The sequence below is a fragment of the Pan troglodytes genome, chromosome 5 (genome assembly GCF_028858775.2).
Source record: "Pan troglodytes isolate AG18354 chromosome 5, NHGRI_mPanTro3-v2.0_pri, whole genome shotgun sequence".
NCBI classification, from domain to species: Eukaryota; Metazoa; Chordata; class Mammalia; order Primates; family Hominidae; genus Pan; species Pan troglodytes.
Genome location: NC_072403.2, coordinates 150,822,327 through 150,842,823, shown reverse-complemented (window position 1 = coordinate 150,842,823; position 20,497 = coordinate 150,822,327). Strand labels below are relative to the sequence as shown.

The following is a 20,497-nucleotide window of genomic DNA, read 5'->3' as shown; positions in this document are numbered from 1 at the left end:
ATGTAACAGCTATATATGTAATGTCAGATAGTGAAAAGTGTTATAAAGAAAAAGAATTCAGGTTGGGTGCAGTGGCTGATGCCTGTAATCCCAGCACTTTGGGAGGCTGAGGTGGGTGAGCCCAAGAGTTTGAGACCAGCCTGGGTAACATGGCAAAACTCTGTCTCTACAAAAGCCACATACACAAAATTTAGGTGGGCATGGTGGCCTGGGCCTGTGGTCCCAGCTACCGGGGAGGCTGAGGTGGGAGAATCACCTGAGCCTGGGAGGTTGAAGCTACAGTGAGCCAAGATTATGCCACTGCACTCCAGCCTGGGCGACAGTGGGAGACTCTGTCTCAAAAGAGAAAAAAAAAGAATTCAGATAAGGGGATAGTGCATGGTGGGATTATTTTACAGCAGCTGTTGCAGGAAGGCTGCTCTGAGGAGGTGACATATGAGCAGGGACCTGAAACCATATGAGAGAATACGCCATGCCATGGTTTGTGGAAGGACTATTTTAGATGGCAGGAACAAAGGCCCTGGGGCCGACAAGAGCTGCAAGGCCTAGGAGAGGTGGCAGAGAAAAAGATGCACAGACAATTGTGAGCCAATCCCTACCCCATTGTGCTCTTTCCGTTTACACCTTTGGAAGGCAGCTGTCTGGGGGGGGGGTTCTGATCACTTGCTGCAGGTGCCCTGAAAGGACACATGAGGGGCTGCTGTAGCAAACTGAAAGTCTTAGAGATGGGAAATAAGCTTAATGGATAGTATATACTTACCTTTATCAAATACTACTAGTCAAGTCAGAAGATATTGACAGGTCTGCAATCCCTTATCTTTCTTAAAAAATAGAAAGATAATAGAATGCCTGTGACTGTGTACATATTAACATTCTACAAAGACCTGTAGTGAAATGAGTAAATATTGACACTAAGTGGGATCCATAAAGGCCAGAAATAGCTTCATGCAAGCTTAGTTTAGATTTTGCCTCCAAATGAGGTAGGGCAGGTTTTACTTCCAAAGGGTTACAAAAAAAGTCTTTGGGTTTTCAGTGCGCTTTGAATTTTGCAATTACAGATAAATGACTGGGAACCTGTAATAATTTCCTCATATGTGTCATTTATAGGATCCGCACTCTGGGAAACAACTTGTAGAAGACAAAATAAAAACCAAAACTCTGGGTAATTCTGCCTTAGCTCCCGTCTTTGAAGTATTTTATATTTGCTAAGTATAAATTCTTAAGATATTCTACTTGAAATAGCTGAAGAATCCCCTCTCTGGGACAGGTGCAGATTAAAAGAGCGCCACTCCATGATTTTCATAAAGGAGAAAATACGGAAGGCAGCCCCTGTGGGCAGCCCCGGGCCTACATGAGTTGATAGAGTTGAAGGTATAAATGTAGAGTATTAAGTTCCCAGTGACCGGAATGACCTGGTGAACAAAGAGGACAACTTTGCCAGTTTTCCCCTCTATTCAGCACATTTTGTTTCTCAGGTAAACATGGCTTGAAGCACGAGTGAGATGAAGCCTCAATGTTGGTGTCTACGTGGAGGCTTCCCGGATAGCCAGGATGTTCATAGCCCGGATGTTCATAGCCCTTCAGAACAGAGGGAAATACTGCATTTATCTTCATCTGTACCGAAAAGGTACAGATAGAATGATAATAACCTGAACAAGGCTCCCCTTTCAATCCAATTATTCAGACGCTTAGGACTAGAAACTGCGAAACATAAAAACTGCAACCCGGATCTTAGTTATCTCGGTCTTAATGAGCTGCCGGCTGTTTCCCACTGCACCCCCCTTTCCGGGGGTCTTGCTGCTGAGATCTTCGCGCAGAGGGCCGCTCGGTCATCCCGCCGCCGGGCGCCGGCCACCAGGGGGCGCTGCGGCCTCCTCCCTCTCCCGGGAGCGGCCAAGCCAGCCCGGTGGGTGTTTCTCTCTCCCTCTCGCGCTCTCTCCTCCCGGCCTCACATCCGGGTCTGGAGCGCGGCCGCCGCTGTCACTGTTGGTGCGGGCGCGTCGGGGCCGGGCCGGGGCACTGTAAATGGCGGCGGAGGGAGGCGGAGCGGCGGCCACGCTCAGCCCAGATCCCCCGAAACTTTAGGTTCGAAGCCCCACAACTTTCCGGGAAGCGCTGCCGCTCCGGAGGCGTGGACGGAAGGGGAAGCCGAGGCGGGAAGTCTGGGGGAATCGGCAGGGAGCCGGGGAGACTCGAACCCGCGGCGGGGGCGGAGTCCGCCAGTGCCTCGCGCCTCCGCGGCCCCCGCCTCTTTCTCTGCACCCTCCCCGCGGCCGCGGCCGGGGTCGGAGCCGGAGCCGCAGTCGCAGCCGCAGCCGCGCGCTGCGCCGAGTCCGGGACTGCGCCGGGCCTCGCAGGCAGCGGCGCGGCGAGCGCAGCCGGGCCCCCTCCTCGCGACCTCCGGGCCCTGTTGCTCGGGCGCACCTGGCGCGTGTGAGGCCGGGGCCGGCGTCTTCGGGAAGCTAGCAGGAGGCCGGGCCACGCGCAGCCCCTGCCGGCCCAGGTTCCTGGGGCCGGGCCCCGAGTAGTGCATGCGGGGCGGGGCGGCCGTGAGCCGGAGGCGAAGATGGAAGGCTTAACGCTGAGCGATGCGGAGCAGAAATACTATTCAGACCTCTTCTCCTACTGCGACATTGAGAGCACCAAGAAGGTGGTGGTCAACGGGCGGGTGCTGGAGCTGTTCCGGGCCGCGCAGCTGCCGAACGACGTGGTCCTACAGGTAACGTCGCGTCCCGGGGCCGGCGGGCGGCTCAGGCCTGCAGTCACTGGCCTCCAGGAGTGGGAGTGGGCGCCGATTCCTTGGGGCCCGGCGGGGGGCTGGTTCCTCGGGGGGTCCCCGCAGCGGGCAGGGGCCGCAGGTGCCCGGGAGGCCTGGACTCGCGCCGCGGCCAAGGGGGAGGGGGTTGCCCTTAGAGGACGGAACTCCTGTGTTGGGGTCTGAAGAGCCTCAGCCGGTATCCCCCATGACCCTGAGAATCTGTGCTCTATACTGCAAGAACTACCTCACTTGAAGGATCTTAGGTTGTTAATGTGTGTGAATCCTAGAACCTGGCATATACAGAGCTTTTCGGATCCTGCAGAGTAGTAAAGTTATCAGTATGGGCAAAATGGTTTTTTTAATTCTTGAATTAACCGAGAAGACGTGATAAAGTGAGTTTTATAGATTTAGGAATCGAAGAAGCAGTTTTTTTGAAGGAAGCAAAATTCTTAGGGAAATTTTTAAAAATGTGAACTAGTTAGTAGTTTTACAAGTAGGCATACAAGAAGTTGTAATTATCTGTAGAACGTGTGTATGTGATGAGACTGAACAATGTTTTTCAACAGGCATTCGAAAGCATTTGTGGAACTTATGGATTTGGGTTGGGAGATGAGTATTGAACAGCTGGTAGGCAGAAGTGCGTATTTGCCCTAATCTGAAGCCCTGGAGGAGCAAGCCCTGTAGGCTTAAAGCCTTTTTTATCATATCTGCTTTTGAAACAGAGGACTTCCTAGAAGTTCTTATCTAATGTATGTGGTGAGCATTAATGCTACTCTGTTTAATGATTCATAGCTGCTAGTAGGAGTCTGTCTAAACAGCATATTAGGAACAGGTTTTAAGCTTTCATCTTTTATATTGATCCAAGCTAGTTATCCACATCTCCAAAATTTAAAGCCACATGTATAGGTGTATGTAGTGGACTGCAAAGCATTGGACCAGGGTTTTGAAGGCTGGGTCCTTGACCCTACTCTGCTGTTAACCAGCAGTGTGACTTTGGGTCAGGCACTTTCCCTTTTCAAGCAAAAGTATGTTCATCCACAGAATGAAGGCAAGTTTCTTCCAACAAAAATTCTGTGAGGAATAAAAATGTCCACACACAGGCCTCTGTTTTAGAAGTTAAGTCTGCATTAACTATGACTAAGTTGAACGAGTTCGATCTTTTAAATGGTCTTGTGTTTTACATTGCTTTTTTAAAGGTGGGGTGTCTTACGTGCCAGTGAAGGGCAACGAGGAGTCCCAAATTCATCCTGTTGAAAAGGGACAAATAGTAAATATTTTGGGCTTTGCTGGCCACGTATGCTCTCTGTTGCATATTCTTCTTTTTGTGTTTACAAAACACAAAAATGTAAAACCATTCTTAACTCAGGGAGATACAAAACAAAGCCTGTGGTCTGCTAACGAAGGGTGCTGGTAGTGTGGTCTATGGTACTCTCCTGTTACAGCTTTGGAGTAGGACTTAAAGATCTGGTCAGAACATGCTCATTAATCATACTCTTTTTGCTCCTTTTGAAGAAATAACAAAGTATACCTTCAAGTTAGGATCTAAATAAAATTAAGGAAAAGCCTTCTCTGTTCTATTTTGGTTTGTCTTTGAGGTGAGAAAGAGTTGAAATAAAACTTTCAATCTTTTTAATGGGTACACAAAAACTTTAGAACTTGAAATGTAATTTTTAGGACAGACACATTAGCATTAATGAATCTTTACTTCAAACATGTTTAATTCAGTGCAAGTTATTTTTATGTTTTGCTCAATTTTATTAACATTCAAAAAATAAATTTCCATTGTCTTTTGGCATAAAGAGAGAGCTTAAATATTCAGGGTTCAGTTACAAGTTGGAACTCCCTGGAGCAGAACTCTTACAGTTATGTATACTAAATAGCAATCTAGATATCTTGAAGGCAATTTACTTAAAAATTGGTCTAAGACATAGAAATATGAGACAAAAGGAGAATATGTGCTTAATTCCCTTAAGGGAGTTTGGGATTGTCTGAAAACACAGTCCTCCATTGCTTTCTAAGTGGGAAACATTTGGGGCAGCTCGTTTCTAATGCTTAGTTCTCTACTTAACACTGGGCTAGGCATTGCAGGCATCAGAAGAGGAGTAAGAAGCTCTTAAGGATCTTGTCAATTATAGGAGTGCTCATGTATAACATAAGGTATAATGTATGCCATAGGAGAGGTGCCAAGTGTTATGAAATGCTAAGGAGGTATGACCAAGAAAGGCTTTTTGACTTAATTCAGATGGACTTTAAATTAGGGTGGAGTGAGGGGAATGGAATTATGAGGGCTTCCAGGCAGAGAAAAGTGATCAAAAGTGGTAAGTGTAGGAGCCTTTTCAAGGACTAGTGTTTTCGGGATAACAGAACATAAAATTAGAAAGAGGCCATATTAGGAAAGACTCTGAAGAAGGGCAGCAGATAACGATATTTCAGCAAGCAGTGGAGACCCATTGAAAAGTTTTTGACTTTGAGTGACAGAAAGGGTAAGGAATGACACTCTTTCAGTGGTCTGGATTGGGTGCTAGGTCATGGACATCCAACCAGGGTGACAGCAGTAGAATAGAAAGGGAGAGACTGGATATGTTATTGAAGGACTGCTGGGTAGCCACTATATGAGGTGCTTTGTGGAATAATGTTTAATTGAGGCCAGATTATCAAGGTTGGATGGAGAGCTTTGAACTAATTGTGTAGGTAACAGGGAGTGGTAGATTTAAGAGAAATGACTCATAAAGCAGTGCTTTAGGAGTCGTTTGTCAGGGCCACAGGAATTAGAGGAATAAAACTGTAGACTTAACTTGGGGGCTGATTTTGTATGGCAGATACGAAGTGAGAAACTGGGCCAGTGGTACTCAAACATGGGAATGAAGGTGACAATGGGGAAGAGGCATTTGGCAGTGTCTAGAGACATTTTTGATTGTCATAACTAGAGGGGAGAGAGCAGTTCTACTGGCATCTAGTGGGTAGAGGCCAGAAATGTTGCTAAACATCCTGCAGTGCACAGGACAGCCTCCACAAGCATTATGTGCCCAAGATGTCAATAGTGCTGAGACTGAGAAACCCTAACCTGGACTATAGTGGTGGGAGTGGGACAAAAAATCAGATACGGGCCAGGCACAGTGGCTCATGCCTGTAATCCCAGCACTTTGGGAGGCTGAGGCAGGTGGATCACCTGAGGTCAGGAGTTGGAGACCAACCTGGCCAACATGGTGAAACCCTTTCTGTACTAAAAATACAAAATTAGCCGCATGTGGTGGCGCATGCCTGTAATCCCAGCTACTCCAGAGGCTGAGGCAGGAGAATCACTTAGAACCTGGGAGGAGGAGGAGGTTGCAGTGAGCCAAGATCGCGCCACTGCACTCCAGCCTAGGTGACAGAGCAAGACGCTGTCTCAAAAAAAAAAAAAAAAAGAGAGAGAGAGAGATGGTAGAGATTATGAAGGTAAACGTGATAGGCCTGGGTTATTTGGCAGTGTTTTGGTGAGAATACAGTGGGGCAAGGATTATTCTTTGGACACCACTCACAGTTAGAAAAGGGGCAGGAAGAGGGCTTACTTTTTAAAAGAGACAATGATGAGTTTGGTTTCAGACATTCTTAGATGGCAATTCAGATCTCTTGGAGACAGTGGGAAGTGGGTGGAGATTTGTCCACCCCAACTGCTGGTTCTTACAGCAGTTCAGGTTCAGAGGTTCGGGATTTCTTCCTCTGTTTTGCTCACCTAAGTGTTTAGGGACGGGAGACAGTGTCACATAGACTGGGCATGCACATACATATCAGGACCTTGGTTGGTACAGTAGTTTTCGGTGTTTGTTAGTAAAAGTTAGGAGGAGACTGAGTCATCTGGGGGCATGAGTGTAGAGAACAAATAACACCGAGTCCAGAACCAAACGAGGAAGGAGCTGGCATTTATCGAGTGCCTATTATGTTCCTTTAACCAGGCAAATCATTTTCATGGAAGAACTCATTTGATTCTTGCAACAACCTTGTGAAGTGGGTGTTATTCTTGTTTATTTTTATTTTTATTTTTTGAGACAGTCTCTCGCTCTGTTGCCCAGGCTGGAGTGCAGTGGTGCAATCTCGGCTCACTGCAACCTCCACCTCCCAGGCTCAAGCGATTCTTCTGCCTCAGCCTCCTGGGTAGCTGGGACTACAGGCATGCGCCACCACCACACTCGGCTAATTTTTGTATTTTTAGTAGAGTCGGGGTTTCACCATATTGGCCAGGCTGGTCTTGAACTCCTGACCTTGTGATCTGCCCACTTCAGCCTCCCAGAGTGCTGGGATTACAGGCTTATTCTTGTTCACTAAGAACTTGATAGCAGATAAGTTAAATAATTTATTTGTGAATATTCGTATCTCTCCCTTACTATTATTCACGTCCCAGCTCTTACCTTCTCTGGTCATGTGGTTTGGGAGCAGGGTGAGGAATAAAATTCAGTTGGTCTGATTTTGACTTCCCCATAGTTCTTACGAACAGTAGGGATTTTAGAATATCTGATTTTGTGTTACGTATCAACTTCCTCCTTTGCGTAGTAAGTAGTTTAATGTATGATGATGTCTTGAAACACAGCCACTTCAGAGAAAGAGGGAGATTCTTGTAGTTGGTGTTCAGGGCACACACAAATACAATTTTTCTTTATTACCACTGTCAGATGTTAAGGTGTGTTCATTACAGTTGCTTTTGAATAGCAGAGGAAAATCTATTCTGAGTTTAAGAGTTTGTTTTTGAAGACAGAATGTCAATAGACAAAGTGAAGGAGTGGATGCTTTGTAAAATTATGCTCCATGCCACATAATAGCAAGATGAGGGGGAGAAAAATCTGGCTCATAGGATTTAATCATGAGGAATTTTGCTGTCTGCCGAGCAAGAAAATATTCAGTGTTGTGGCTTAAAAGTCAGCTTTTCCCAAAGTAGTTTATTTTGTTTTTTAAAGATTAGGAAAGATATACTATTTACCACACTAATCAGAATGTTTTCTTAGCTTTTACCAAAAGCTTCTGTTTTGGGAAATGTCTTAAAACTTCATACAGACTTTGAATGCATAATAGATTGATAAAGGGTTCTAGTACTAACTGTTCTTTCATTGAGGTTTGTAAGCAATGTACCCTGTTAATGAAGCTGAAAATCTTTAGATCATTTGTGTAGAGCAATATCTTGTTAGAATATTTGCATAACACATAAATTTAATGGGGAAAAGCAATAACAGTGAAACAAACCATTTTGTTTTTGTCTTGAAACTTGTTTAAATCAATTACAAGATCTGGCATTAGTGATAAGTTTAAAAATAGGAAAGCAGAGCTCATTTCTGTGTTGAAAGTTATAAACTTAATAAGTCTCAGGTTTGTTATTCTGGAGTAGTGGTTTTTAGTTCTGAATCACTAAAATAATTGTAATAAACTACAGAAATAATCTTGCCATAATCACTTACCTATACACAGTTGAAAAAGATACTGTTTGTGAAATAAGTCACAGTCAATGTGTTTCTGTAGTGTCCTATTTATTTACTTTTAAAATTTCTGTCTTCTTGAGTTTCTTGTGCTAGTTTCAGTCATTTTGTTTGTTTGTTTGTTTTAATCAATAGCCCAGAGTTAGAGTTTTAGTATATTGGGAATTCGTGCCAAACATTTGATGGAGCGACACAAGAGCATGAGAAGCTGGTATAAAGAGCACTAACTGTGGGAGGCAAGTTCCAGTTCTGGCATCAGCTAACTTTGTAACCCTGAACAAATCACAGAATGTCTGATATAGCTATGGGATTGGGTTTTCATGATTTCTGACTCAAATGAGAGTATCTTTGTGTAGGAGCGGCTAATCTATTCCAGCCACACCCCTTTAAAAGTAGCACAAAGTCTTGTGGTTAATTGCTCCACTATCTTGACACTGGAACAGGATTATTTGACATTCTTTGAGGAATACAAAGAGGAGATATATACAAGAGGAAACTGATGAAAGGGTCATAAATCCATGGGTGCTTAGTTCTTCAAGGTCGTGAGAATTTGAAATGGGTGATAAGACTTGTCATTTCTGATGTTTTCCCTTATATAGGTTTTATTTTCTGTAGCCTTTCCTATTATAGATGCATCTTCACTCATCTTTTCCCTCTGTGTAAGAAATTTGTCTAATGGAAGTTAAACTGTATACCAGATTTCATTGAGATTTGATAAATTCTAAGACTTAGGCTTTTTAAAATTAAGAATACTACATCTCTTCTGCATTTTGTTTCAAGAATTAGCCAGGTGTTGAATTTGGGGTCTGTCTCATTAAATAATGAAGACAGAATTTATTAGTCTGTCTCTTTTGGGCTGTTGATTCCGTTGAGATTCTGCTGCACGCACTGGACATCTGCTTAGAAAACATAGTTCCACAGAATTTTGCACTTAATTTGTGATTTCCAGCCTTCCCCTAATTGAGTCAAGCTCATCTTATGGACTTCTACATTAATTCAGTTTTAAGGAAGAGCAGGCTGACCTATGAAATGCTAAACACTTCCGTCTTAAATCAGTTTTAAATACTTTCAACAAAGACTTCTTTGTGGCCGTTATTTGTATTGGGGGTATACATGCAGTGGTGAAGGATCAAGACATCTTCTCTGACTTGTGCCAATGTCGAAAAGAAAAAGAACTGGCCAGGCATGGTGGCCTGCACCTGTAGTCCCAGCTACTTGAGAGGCAGAGGCAGGAGGATCACTTGAGCCTGGGAAGTTGAGGCTGCAATGAGACATAGTAGACATAGTAGTGTCATTGCACTCCAGCCTGGGTGACAGAGCAAGTCTCCGTTCCCCCCCCACTGCCCCCCCCCCAAAAAAGGAAAAAAGAACTGTGTACAATAATAGAGAATCATTGGGTGGTAGAATCAGAGGAGGTAGTGGGGACCTACTTAGGTGTAAGGGAAGGCCCCTTAGAGGATGCCTGGATGGGGGGTCAGGGGAGGGAGAATAAGGTGTTTCATATAGAGAGAACTGGGAAGGGCCTGAGGCTGTGAAGAACGCAGTGTGAAGAGCACAGTGTGTTTAAGGAACTGAAACTATGGACAAGAGGGGAGAATGGCGGGGACCGCATAAGGCAGGCCCTTGTACTCAGTGATAAGGAATTTGGATTTTAGTGGAAATATACTAAAAGTTTTTATTCGGGGGTGTAGCATCATCTGAATTATATTTTAAAAGATCATGCTGACTGCTGTATGAGCAAAAAGAATACTGGGGGCAAGTGGAAGCAGATACGCTAGTGGATATGCAACAGTCCAGGCAGCAGACAGCAATGGCTTAGATTAGCGAGGTGGCAGTAGGATAGAGAGCAGTGGACATATGTGAGAATTTTTTAGGTGGTAGAAATACGAAGGCATAAATAGGGTTGGATATGGAACATAAGGGAGGGGAAAGAACTCAAGGATGTTGCTGGAAGTTGCCACTATTGGATGGTTGGAAGAGGAGTGGATTTTGGGGGGTGTTGTTTCGTGGGAGAGGTAAGGGTGAATTCAGCAGTTCCCCTTTTGTCTATCTTAGTTCTCAGAAGCCTGTAAGATTGTCAAGTAGGCCTGTTAGAGAGATCTATACATCTTGAAGAATTCAGAGATACTTGGCTCAGAGATGTCAGTTTGAAGATTGTCACTATGTTAGTGATACTTAAGGTAATGAAATAATTGAAGAAAAGATTATAAAGAAGAGAGAAAGATTGACTAGAACTGGAATCCTGAGGAATGCTGAACATTTCTAAGTTGGGTAAACTGGAAGGCTTCTTGGAAGGAGGCTAGGAAGCACACAATCAGAGTGGTACAAATTGGGAATGTGTAATATATAGTATTATCATGTCGTGGATGCCAAATAATGCAAGTATTTCAAGGGGGTGGGTAGTCAGCTGTATTGAATTTCACTGAGAGGCTGAGAACATGTGGGCAGGAATGTGGCCGTTGGATTTGGCAACCTGGAAGTTATTAGTAACTTCAGTGAGCCAGTTTCATGGACTCTAGTGTAGATGGATGCCAGATTTGAGTGATTTGAGGGATAAATGATGGCTGAGGAACTAGAGACAGGGTGTATAGATAGCTTTTAAAGAAGTTTGCCTATGAAAGGGAATAGATACAGGGTAGAAGCTAGAGATGTATGAGGATATAAAGGAAATCTTTTTGTTTGTTTCTTTTTGAGTGTGAGAAATTCTGCAGAATGATTTTAGTTGTTAGGATTGCTAAGATAAGGGAGATGAGAAGTCCTTGAGAAAGCAGGAGTGGTCAGGATCCTGACTGCACAGAGTCCTTTGATAGGAAGGGGATACTTCCTCAGTTTTTTTTTTTTGTGTGATGGATTCTCGCTCTGTCGCCCAGGCTGGAGTGCAATGGCCTGGTCTTGGCTCACTGCAACCTCCGCCTCCCGGGTTGAAGCGATTCTCCTGCCTCAGCCTTCAGAGTTGCTGGGATTACAGGTGCCTACCACCACACCTGGCTGATTTTTGTCTTCTTAGTAGAGACAGGGTTTCACCATGTTGGCCGGGCTGGTCTCGAACTGCTGATCTCGTGATCTGCCTGCCTTAGCCTCCCAAAGTGCTGGGATTATAGGCATGAGCCACCATGCCTGGCCACTTCCTCAGTTTTAAAAGTGGGGAAGAAAGAACAACATTGTTACAGACGCAAGTAGGAATATAGATTTAGTGGGTGGAATATAGATTTAGTGGGAGGATGTTCTGGCCTAATGGCTTTTATTTGTTTTCTACAAACTGAGGCAGGATTAACAGTGTAGTAGTAACATAAAATCTTAATATGAAAGTAAGAAAAAAATACATTCACATTAGCTTCAAAGAGGCCTAACACACTTGGGAATAAACTTAAGAAAAGAGTCACCAAGATTTTTGTATTTAAAACTACAAAACAGGGCTGGGCACAGTGACTTATGCCTATAATCCTAGCACTTTGTGAGGTCGAGGCGGGCAGATCACTTGAGCCCGGGAGTTTGAGACCAGTCTGGGCAACATAGGGAGACCCCTGCCTGTAAAAAAAAAAAAAAAAGATAAAATAAATTAGCTGGGTATAGTGGTGTGCACCTGTGGTCCCAGCTACTTGGGAGGCTGAGGCAGGAGGATGGTTTAAGCCTGGGAGGCAGAGGTCAGGGAGGCAGAGGTCAGAGAGACCCGAGATTGCGCCAATGGACTCCAGCCTGGGCAACAGAGCCAGACCCTGTCTCAAAAAAAAAAAAAGAAAAGGAAAAGAAACAAATAATTGGGCTTTATTAAATATTTTTAAAACTTTTACACTTGAGAAGATACTTAAGAAAGTATAAAAAGATAAGCCACAGATTGGGGAGAAATATTTGCATATTATAAACATGGTAAAGGTCTTTAATCTAGAATATATTTGAAAAATCTTACAACTCACTTATAAGGAAAAAAAAAAAAACTGGGCGAAAGCCCATTCTTAGGCTTAAGCCCATTGAATAGGTATTTCACCAAAGACAACAATAAGAATGGCCAATAAGCATATGAAAAGATGTTAACCCCATTAGTCATTAGGGAAATGCAAATTAAATCACAGTGATATACTATCACACACTGACCAGAGTGGCTGTAATTAAAAAGACTGACAATACCTAGTATTTGTATTGTTGAGAAACTGGAACCCTTAGGCACTTCTTGGGACTGTAAATGACACAGCCACATTGGGAAACAGTTTGGCTTTTTCTTAAAAAGTTAAGCATAAATTTGCCATAGCAACCAGCAGTTCCACTCTTAGGAATCTGCCCAAGAGAAATGAAAATACATGTACAAATAAAGAAAGGTATGTACATGTCTGTTAGCATTATTCACAATAGTCAAAAACTGGAAAGCAATTCAAATATCCATCACATGGTGTTTGAATACATAAAATGTGGAAAACTATTCTGCAATAAAAAAGAAACAAATTAGTGATATATGTTATAACAAACATGAATGTCAAAAACATGTCTCTGGGCAATATAGCAAGACCCTGTCCCAAAAAATTAATAAATAAAATTAGCTAAATATGATGGCACCCGCATATCATTGAAGCTATTCTTGGAAGGCTGAGGAAAGAGGATAGCTTAAGCCCAGGTGTTTGAGGCTGCAGTGAGCTGTGTTCACGCCAGTATACTCCAGCCTGAGTGACAGAGCAAGACCTCATCTGTAATAACAACATGCTAACTGTCAAACCAAATACAAAAGAGTACATATTGTGTGGTTACATTTATATGGACTGTCTACAAAAAGCAAATCTATAGAGATATAGCAGATTAGTGGTTGCATCAGGCCAGAGCAAGAGAAATGGTATGGAGGAAAATACTTGGGTGATAGAAAAATTCTAAAATTAGATTGTAGTGATAGTGTTCTATACACTGTATAATTTTCTTAAAACTCAATGAATTGTACACATATGATGGTTGAATTTTATGGTGTATAAATTATACCTCAAAGCTATGAATTAAAAATTACAAAATAGTCATCTTGGGGAATGTAAAGGTTGAATGTGGTGGAGAATGAAGGACTGTGTACTGCTTACATAGTTTAATTACAAAACTTCAGCATAATGTAATCTGGCATTTTGATAAAGGATTTAAATTTTGAAAGATGATGTACTGATAGATTTTTATGTGTAGAGGAGATTGCCATATCTCATCTTCTAAGATTCATTAGAACTGAGTATATTTACATTACATTACATTAGCATCAAGCTAACATTTATTCACTGTTCTGTGTGACAGGGACTGCTCTGCGTGCTTTATATGTGTTATTTTACAAGTACATTATTTATTGACCTTAGAAGGGGCTAAAAATAATATGATTTAGAATGAAGACCAGTTTCCATCTATTGACCTTTGGTGGTATGATGAATTTTTGTACACTTAACTCAGATATCTTAATATTATGGGAAATTATAGAAATATAATACCTCAAAGAATAATGTGAGTTTGAAGTAGTCATGACTGACAAGTAATAATTTTAATGAAATAGTAGTTTCAGTCTACAGGACTATTTTGGGTTGCTTTGTCCACTGGAATAATCACTGTCACTCTCATGAATCTTTTTGTGGGCCATTCTAATGTTACTTAAAGGGACTGATTTGGTGTCTTTGTATTTTGAAATAGCTGTATTCAATCTGAGTTTGCATAAGGAGCTAGATCTTGGTCCCAATCCTCACAATTATAATAGCATGTTCCTTTGGAGAAAAAAAAATTGCATGAAGTGATTATTGCTTCTTTTTGTCCATGGGTTATGCAAAATGTTGTACGTGGAAATAGAAATATCTATATCCTTGAAACAAGAAATCATTGTCTGGAAACTAAGAGTATACTAGTTTTTTTTGGTGTCTCATTTGTGACTGGAAGGACCATAGGTTTGACTTCAAAGTGTTTATTGATACTGTATATTAATAGCTGATTTAGAAGAATGCATATTTTTTCTGAAGCACTTCATTATATTCCATAGAAAAGTAATTACAACACCGTAGTAATTTTCTGTGTCAGCAAGTATTGAGTGTAGTCAAAATAGCATAGACTTTGGAATACGACAGTTCTAGATTTTGAATCTCCAGTTAGTGCTTATTAACTTCTCATCTTTTGTAAGTACTTAACCTCTCTTGAGATTTCATTTCTTCGTCTGTAAACTGAAGCTAATACAATTTCTGAAGGTTTTTTTATTTTTTTTGAGACGGAGTCTGGCTCTGTCTCCCAGGCTGGAGCGCAATGGCACAATCTCGACTCACTGCACCCTCTGCCTCCCAGGTTCAAGTGATTCTCCTGCCTCAGCCTCTCGAGTAGCTGGGATTACAGGTGCCTGCCACTGTGCCCAGCTAATTTTTGTATTTTTTTAGTAGAGATGGGGTTTCATCATGTTGGCCAGGCTGGTCTCGAACTCCTAACCTCAGGTGATCCTCCGCCTTGGCCATTTCTGAAGTTTTAATACTACCAAACTGATAGTGCCTGGTTCTTAGAAGGTTATCAAGTAAGTTTCACTCACTCAAGCTCTGCTCTATAGAAGACAACACAGAATTTGTGGAATCTTGGCTTTAATACTATAGAAAATTGTCTGTTGTTCTTCAAACCTAGCTTTATACCTTTCGTTGATTTTGTTGTGTGAACTTAATAATGCTTTCCCAACCCTTCTATTCTGTCAGTAAGCCTTTTGTTTTGCCCTTTCACTGGATAATTAATTTGAGGGTTTGTTCTCTTGAAGTGAAGTTTACCACTAGAGGACTCAAAGAATGATTCTGAGGTTTTGAGCCTACAGAATGGTGATGCCATTAACATGGAAATAAAGAAGCAGAGGGCAAAATAGGGGGTTTGGGGAGAAGATAACGTGGTGAATTTTGTATGTGCTGAGTGTGATGCCATGTTCATTCCGTCTGGGCAGCAGAGTTAGGAGGGCATTTGAAAGCTTAAGAGTAGTAGCTAGGTGGCTTTAGAAGCGTGTGCAGACTTGGTGGTGGTTCCTGAATGAGGCCATTCACTAAAAATGAGGAATGCAAGCCTAACTTTTTTTTTTTTTGAGACAGGGTCTCACTCTGTCACCCAGGCTGGAGTGTGGTGGCATGGCATTATCACGGCTCACTGCAGCCTCAACCTCCCAGGCTCAAGAGATCCTCCCATCTCAGCTTCCCAAGTAGCTAGGACTACAGGCACATGCCACCATGCCCAGCTAATTTTTGTATTTTTTAGCTGTTGTTAAACTCCTGGACTCAAGCGAGGATTACAGGCGTGACCCACCATGTCCAGCCTTAAAGTCTGTATATTTGAAATATCCTTTCAGAGTTAATTAACTCTGATATTGTCCCAGAGATTTCGGTTTCTGTTTTCACTTAAGACCTCAGGAGTTTTCTGAAACTTTCTTGAAACTGTTAGGAAGGCCATATGGGTGTGGAAGTATAATGTCTCTTCATCTGAAATTAGGTCAGCCTCCAAAGACTTGAATCTTAGATGTTAAACCCAAAGGCACCTTACATTTTAAACCCAAAACACATTTGGACATTTAATATAAGAGGTTTTAGCTATTTGTATAAACAACCCCTAAACACCTGGACACATAGTCATTGTATTTAGCTGAGGAGTGAGGCTTGGAGCTGAAGAATCTAGCCTACCTCTTCACATCAGCATCTCATTGCAGCTTTGTGATTCTCATGTAACATAGGATCTCATTTAATCCTTGTAATAAGCGTGCCATTTCATTATTTTTTATTAATAGGAAAGTGTATGCTCTTACGATATTCAAGAATTGATAGATTCTTGAAGGTTTGTAGACAGATTTCTTGAGGTTTAGTTATCCTGTGGCATTGCTGTACCATTCGTTCAGGGGATGGATCTACTGAATTCCTATTCTCCCTATATTCAGAATTTTTTTTCAATTAAATACCCTATAATTACACCTTTCATTAATTCAGCAAACACCATTCAACAGCTGCTGTGCTCCAGGGTATGTACCTAGGGCACTGGGTTTGCAGAGGTGAGTGAAGGAGACATGGTTCCTGTCCTGGAAAACTGAATCTTCTAAGCTCCAAGGGGTCACTGTGCCTGTCTGCTTCCTGACTGTATTCCTGGCACATGGTCAGTAGTGAATATTTGTTGAATGAGTGAACATGATTTATCTTTTTTCCCCAAAAATATGTTTGCTTATCTCTAACCTTAATATACATTGCCAGCCAATTCAAATGATAGTAATAATTAATGCTGATGTAGTGCCTACTATATCAGCATTGTTTGTGGCCCTTTATATATGTTAATTCATTTTACTTTCAATGATCTGAAGTGGATACAGTTTATTATCTCTATTTTTAAAATGACACAGAGGATAAGTAACTTCTCTACGATTACACAGCTAGTAAGTCGTTGAGCTGGGATTTAAGTAGTTCTGCTTTAAACTACTACACTCTGTATGTTTCATGGGGGCTTAAGAGTGGAAGTCAGATTACTTTCTGACAAGCTTGTGTATTACTCCTTCAAAAATGTTTTCTTATTCAGACTTTGACTGATTCCCAGTAGAATTTTTTACAGTCTTTATATATTGCTGAGGTTTTATTAAACTTACTGTATTTTTTCTTGGGATCCAGAGCAAATTCTTCCTATGATGAATTCTTTTCTACATTCAGATATTTACAGACTAACTCATTATTTGGTTTCCTTCATAATTTTTATCACAGGCTTACTTACCTAAATCTGAATCATCAAGTTATATCTCTAGAATGTTGTATCATCTTTCATGAATTAGAAAGGTCTTTGAAATAATTTTTGAACTTTCACTTAAAATACCATGTGTTTTTTGTTTTTTAGTTTGACATCCTACTTGAACTTTTTCCTAATCATCCCAACCAGATAACCCCTCCTTCTGTAGTCTCCCAACTCTATTCTGTATGTTTGCACTTGTATACAATCTGTACTTTAGGTTATTCTTCCTGTGTATCTGTTTCCCTTGATAGGTGGCAAACAATTTGAGGGTAAGTTTTAGCCTTGTTTGTTTCCTTTATTATCACTTTGTTCCTGTTAGGCACTCACTCAAAACCTATTAGACTGCTTAGTTGGTGCTTTAGAACTTCATTCCTCATCAGTACATTGATGGGTGCTAGCCTAGCCTCTTCATTTTATCATACCACTTAAAAAATTCCAAATTATAATTAATGAGTTTTTTCAGCAGTATGGAACTCTGAGACCAGACTGCATAGTGCTTTCAATTAGACTGTGAATATTCTCGTTAATATTTTTAAAGTTGGTCAGGTGATGCTAGTCAAACACTGAGCATGCTTGCTAATAACTTTAAGGAATCGTTATGTCAAGGCTGTTCTCTTAAATTTTTTTTTTTTTTTTAGTGGTATTGTGGCTCACTTTAGTAGTAAACTCACATGTATTTCTCTGCCCTACAGAGGCATAATTTTCCAATTGTTGAACTTGACAGTGAGTAAGCAGTGGTAGACAAGCATGTAGTCTAAATAAGAAAACAGGTCAGTGGAGTTTCTCATTTAATTTAGTTAACTCTTTTGGAGGGAAGGTATAGCATTCCCATAAAATGAATGGTGATAACAGAGAGCATTTCAAATCTGATTAGTCATGCGTAATCAGCCTTAAAAGCTTCTACCAACTCACTGCTACATCTCACAGGCTTGTTTCTGATTATTCTCCTAATAGGGACTGTGTGTTCCTTCCCAGCAGATCTGTTTTTCTGTTTCTCACACAGCTTTTACTTGTTCTTTATTCTTTTTTATCATGTAACTTCCCTCAGCTACAGGACTCTCTCCTCACTTTCGTGCTTATTCCGCCCCCCTTTTCAAAACATGGCTTAATTGACTTTTGTAGGTTTTGGAAATTAATTTGAACAACTTCACTCTCACTGAGACCAGTTTCCCTCCTGCCTATCCTTTTGTATATGTTTCGTACTGTATTGATTTTTGTTCATTTATGCTGTTGCTTGGTGTGTATATGCCATTGCTTGGCTGCTTCTCCAGTATCTCTATATCCCAGCAATATTGTGAGCAAGTTGTGAATAAAACTCAGATTTCTTTTCTTTCTTGATGTGCAGAACAGCAAAAACACATAATAGATGTTTAGAAAACATCGGCAGCTTTTTAGGGCAAGCCATTTGCTTAGCCCTGCTTGGCTGTGCATTCATAGACGTGATTGGGATGATGACTTAAGGCAATTCTGGGCTCCTCACCCAGGGAAGTGAAAAGTGGGGGTGGTGAAGCTTGAAGCCTTGGATGTTCCACTGCCTAGCACTATGGGTACTCTCTCCCCACCCCAATCAACATTCTGGGCATGAGAAGAGAAGGAGGCAGTAAGAACAGAACAATAGCACAGAATTCTCTGAGCTCTGACTTCGCTGCTTTGCTGACAAGACATTGCTGCTTTCCCCTCCCTCCCTTTCAGGATCTTTTTCCCTTACCTACCCCCACTTTTTTTTATCTATAGCAGAGTAATTGTAAGACATTTTTTAAAAACTGGTAATTTATTGGCAACTAAAGAAATAAATTATGGTAGAATCTGGACACCTTGGCACTATAGCGTATACTTTTTTTTTCATAAAATATAATGAGGCAAAACTTCTACAGAGTTCCAGTGTGCCTGGCTGCAAGTGGAGGCCCACAAGTCAATTTAGAGATGAGGGTGCTGGGTTGAGTCATGGTACACTCACAGGATTTCACACATTCCCTAGCACAGTCCACTGAGACATGTGCCACGTCAGAATTACAGATTGTACTACTTGTCATTATCTCATAGGAATAGTAGAAACTGCAGATCTTAAAACTTTGAAAGCTAATGACCCACTGTATTCTGTGCCTTCATTCAGAACACTAAAGAATTAATGGCTGGTGGAAGGGAGCTTATGGTTAGATTTTTTTCTGTTTACCACCCACAGTTTTGAACCCTGAGAGAAATCTTTTACTTCCCTAAGTACATTTCCCTCTAAGATTTGATTCTGGAGTGAATCCAAACTTACTGTTTCTCACTAGCACTTAACAAATGGCAAAAAGGGAATTGTCATAGTTACTAATTGTATTGTTTCATGGTTATTTTCTACATAATGTTCCTTTTTGCTTCTGGTGTTACTCATTTGACCCTGCACACCCATCTAGCTGCCTTCCTATTTTTCTTCTTCCTTTTACTGCCAAATAACAAATGACCTGATTTCTTCTCTACTGCCTGTACCCTGGCCTGTTCTTAAGCACTAGTAATCTAACTTTTATTTTTATTTGCTGATTTATCTTCTGAGACAGGGTCTTGCTCTGTCACCCAAGCTGGAGTGCAATGGCACGATCTTGGTTCACTGCACCTCTGTTACCTGAGCTTAAGCGATCCTCCCACCTCAGCCTACCGAGTAGCTGGGACTACAGGTGTGCACCACCATGGCCGGCCTTTTTTTGGGTATTTTTATTAGACATAGGGTTTCGCCATGTTGGCCAGGCTGGTCTCGGACTCCTCAGCTTAAAAGCAATCTGCCTGCCTTGGCCTCCCAAAGTGCTGGGATTTTAGGTGTGAGCCACTGTGCTTGGTGTAATTTAACTTTTATATTCCCCCTCCTTTTTTTTTTTTTTTTTAAGATATTCTTAAAGTTCATTGTTATCCTGATCACCAAATCCAGTGACCTTTCACTTCCCTTGCAATTGGCAGTGAATCACTTCTTGGTGGATATTGTCTCTTCTTGTTCATCATGGAGCTGAAATACTCTGTCTTTAACGTCCTGATTGTCTTCCTACTGTCTTCTTTGGAGTCAGCTTTGACTCCTCTTTTCCATTTATCCAACTTACAAAGTCCTTCAGATTCTCTTTGAAAGGACTTAGCCAATCGTTCTTTTCTGTTCTTAGTGTTACTCTAATCCAAGCTCTGAACACCTCATTGATAAACTATAGTGGCCTCCTAAATCTTAAGCTTTTCTGTGATTGCTGAAGAATAGATTAGTGAATTATAAATTATATGCTACTCTTCAGAAATGTTCAGTGAAAATTAGTGTGGCATTTAGAGCCTTTATCATCTAGCTTCAGTGTACCACCTAGCCACCACTACAGTCCTTGCATTGACCTACTGGCACCCCGAATAGGATTGCCTCTCTTGTTTTGACTGACTAAAAAACTGCCCATTCTTTAAGGTCTAGAGATGAGGTACTTACTAAAAAAAAAAAAAAATCCCAATTCACAGTAACCTCTTTATTTAATTCTTACAGGGGCCAAGTACTAATTATATAGCACCTATAATGGACCAGACATGAAGCTATTTGACATATATTTAACTTTACATTTAGAGATATGTATTATTTCAGTTTGTCAAC

General features: G+C 41.5%; 1 protein-coding gene across 15 annotated transcripts in view; it reads left to right on the top strand.

Annotated features, from left to right (window-relative positions):
- The first annotated feature begins 1,885 nt into the window (after nucleotides 1–1,885).
- Nucleotides 1,886–20,497, top strand: part of REPS1 (RALBP1 associated Eps domain containing 1) — an 83,165-nt gene continuing 64,553 nt past the window's right edge. For 8 of the 15 annotated variants that reach the window (XM_054686362.2, XM_009452105.4, XM_054686361.2 and 5 more), the window contains exon 1: nucleotides 1,911–2,719. In XM_054686362.2, the coding sequence (XP_054542337.1) occupies nucleotides 2,567–2,719 (153 nt within the window). In that variant the 5' untranslated portion in view covers nucleotides 1,911–2,566. Of the gene's footprint in view, nucleotides 2,720–20,497 lie in introns of all 15 variants that reach the window. The other 7 variants (XM_518769.7, XM_009452101.5, XM_054686360.2 and 4 more) reach the window with 5 other exon arrangements.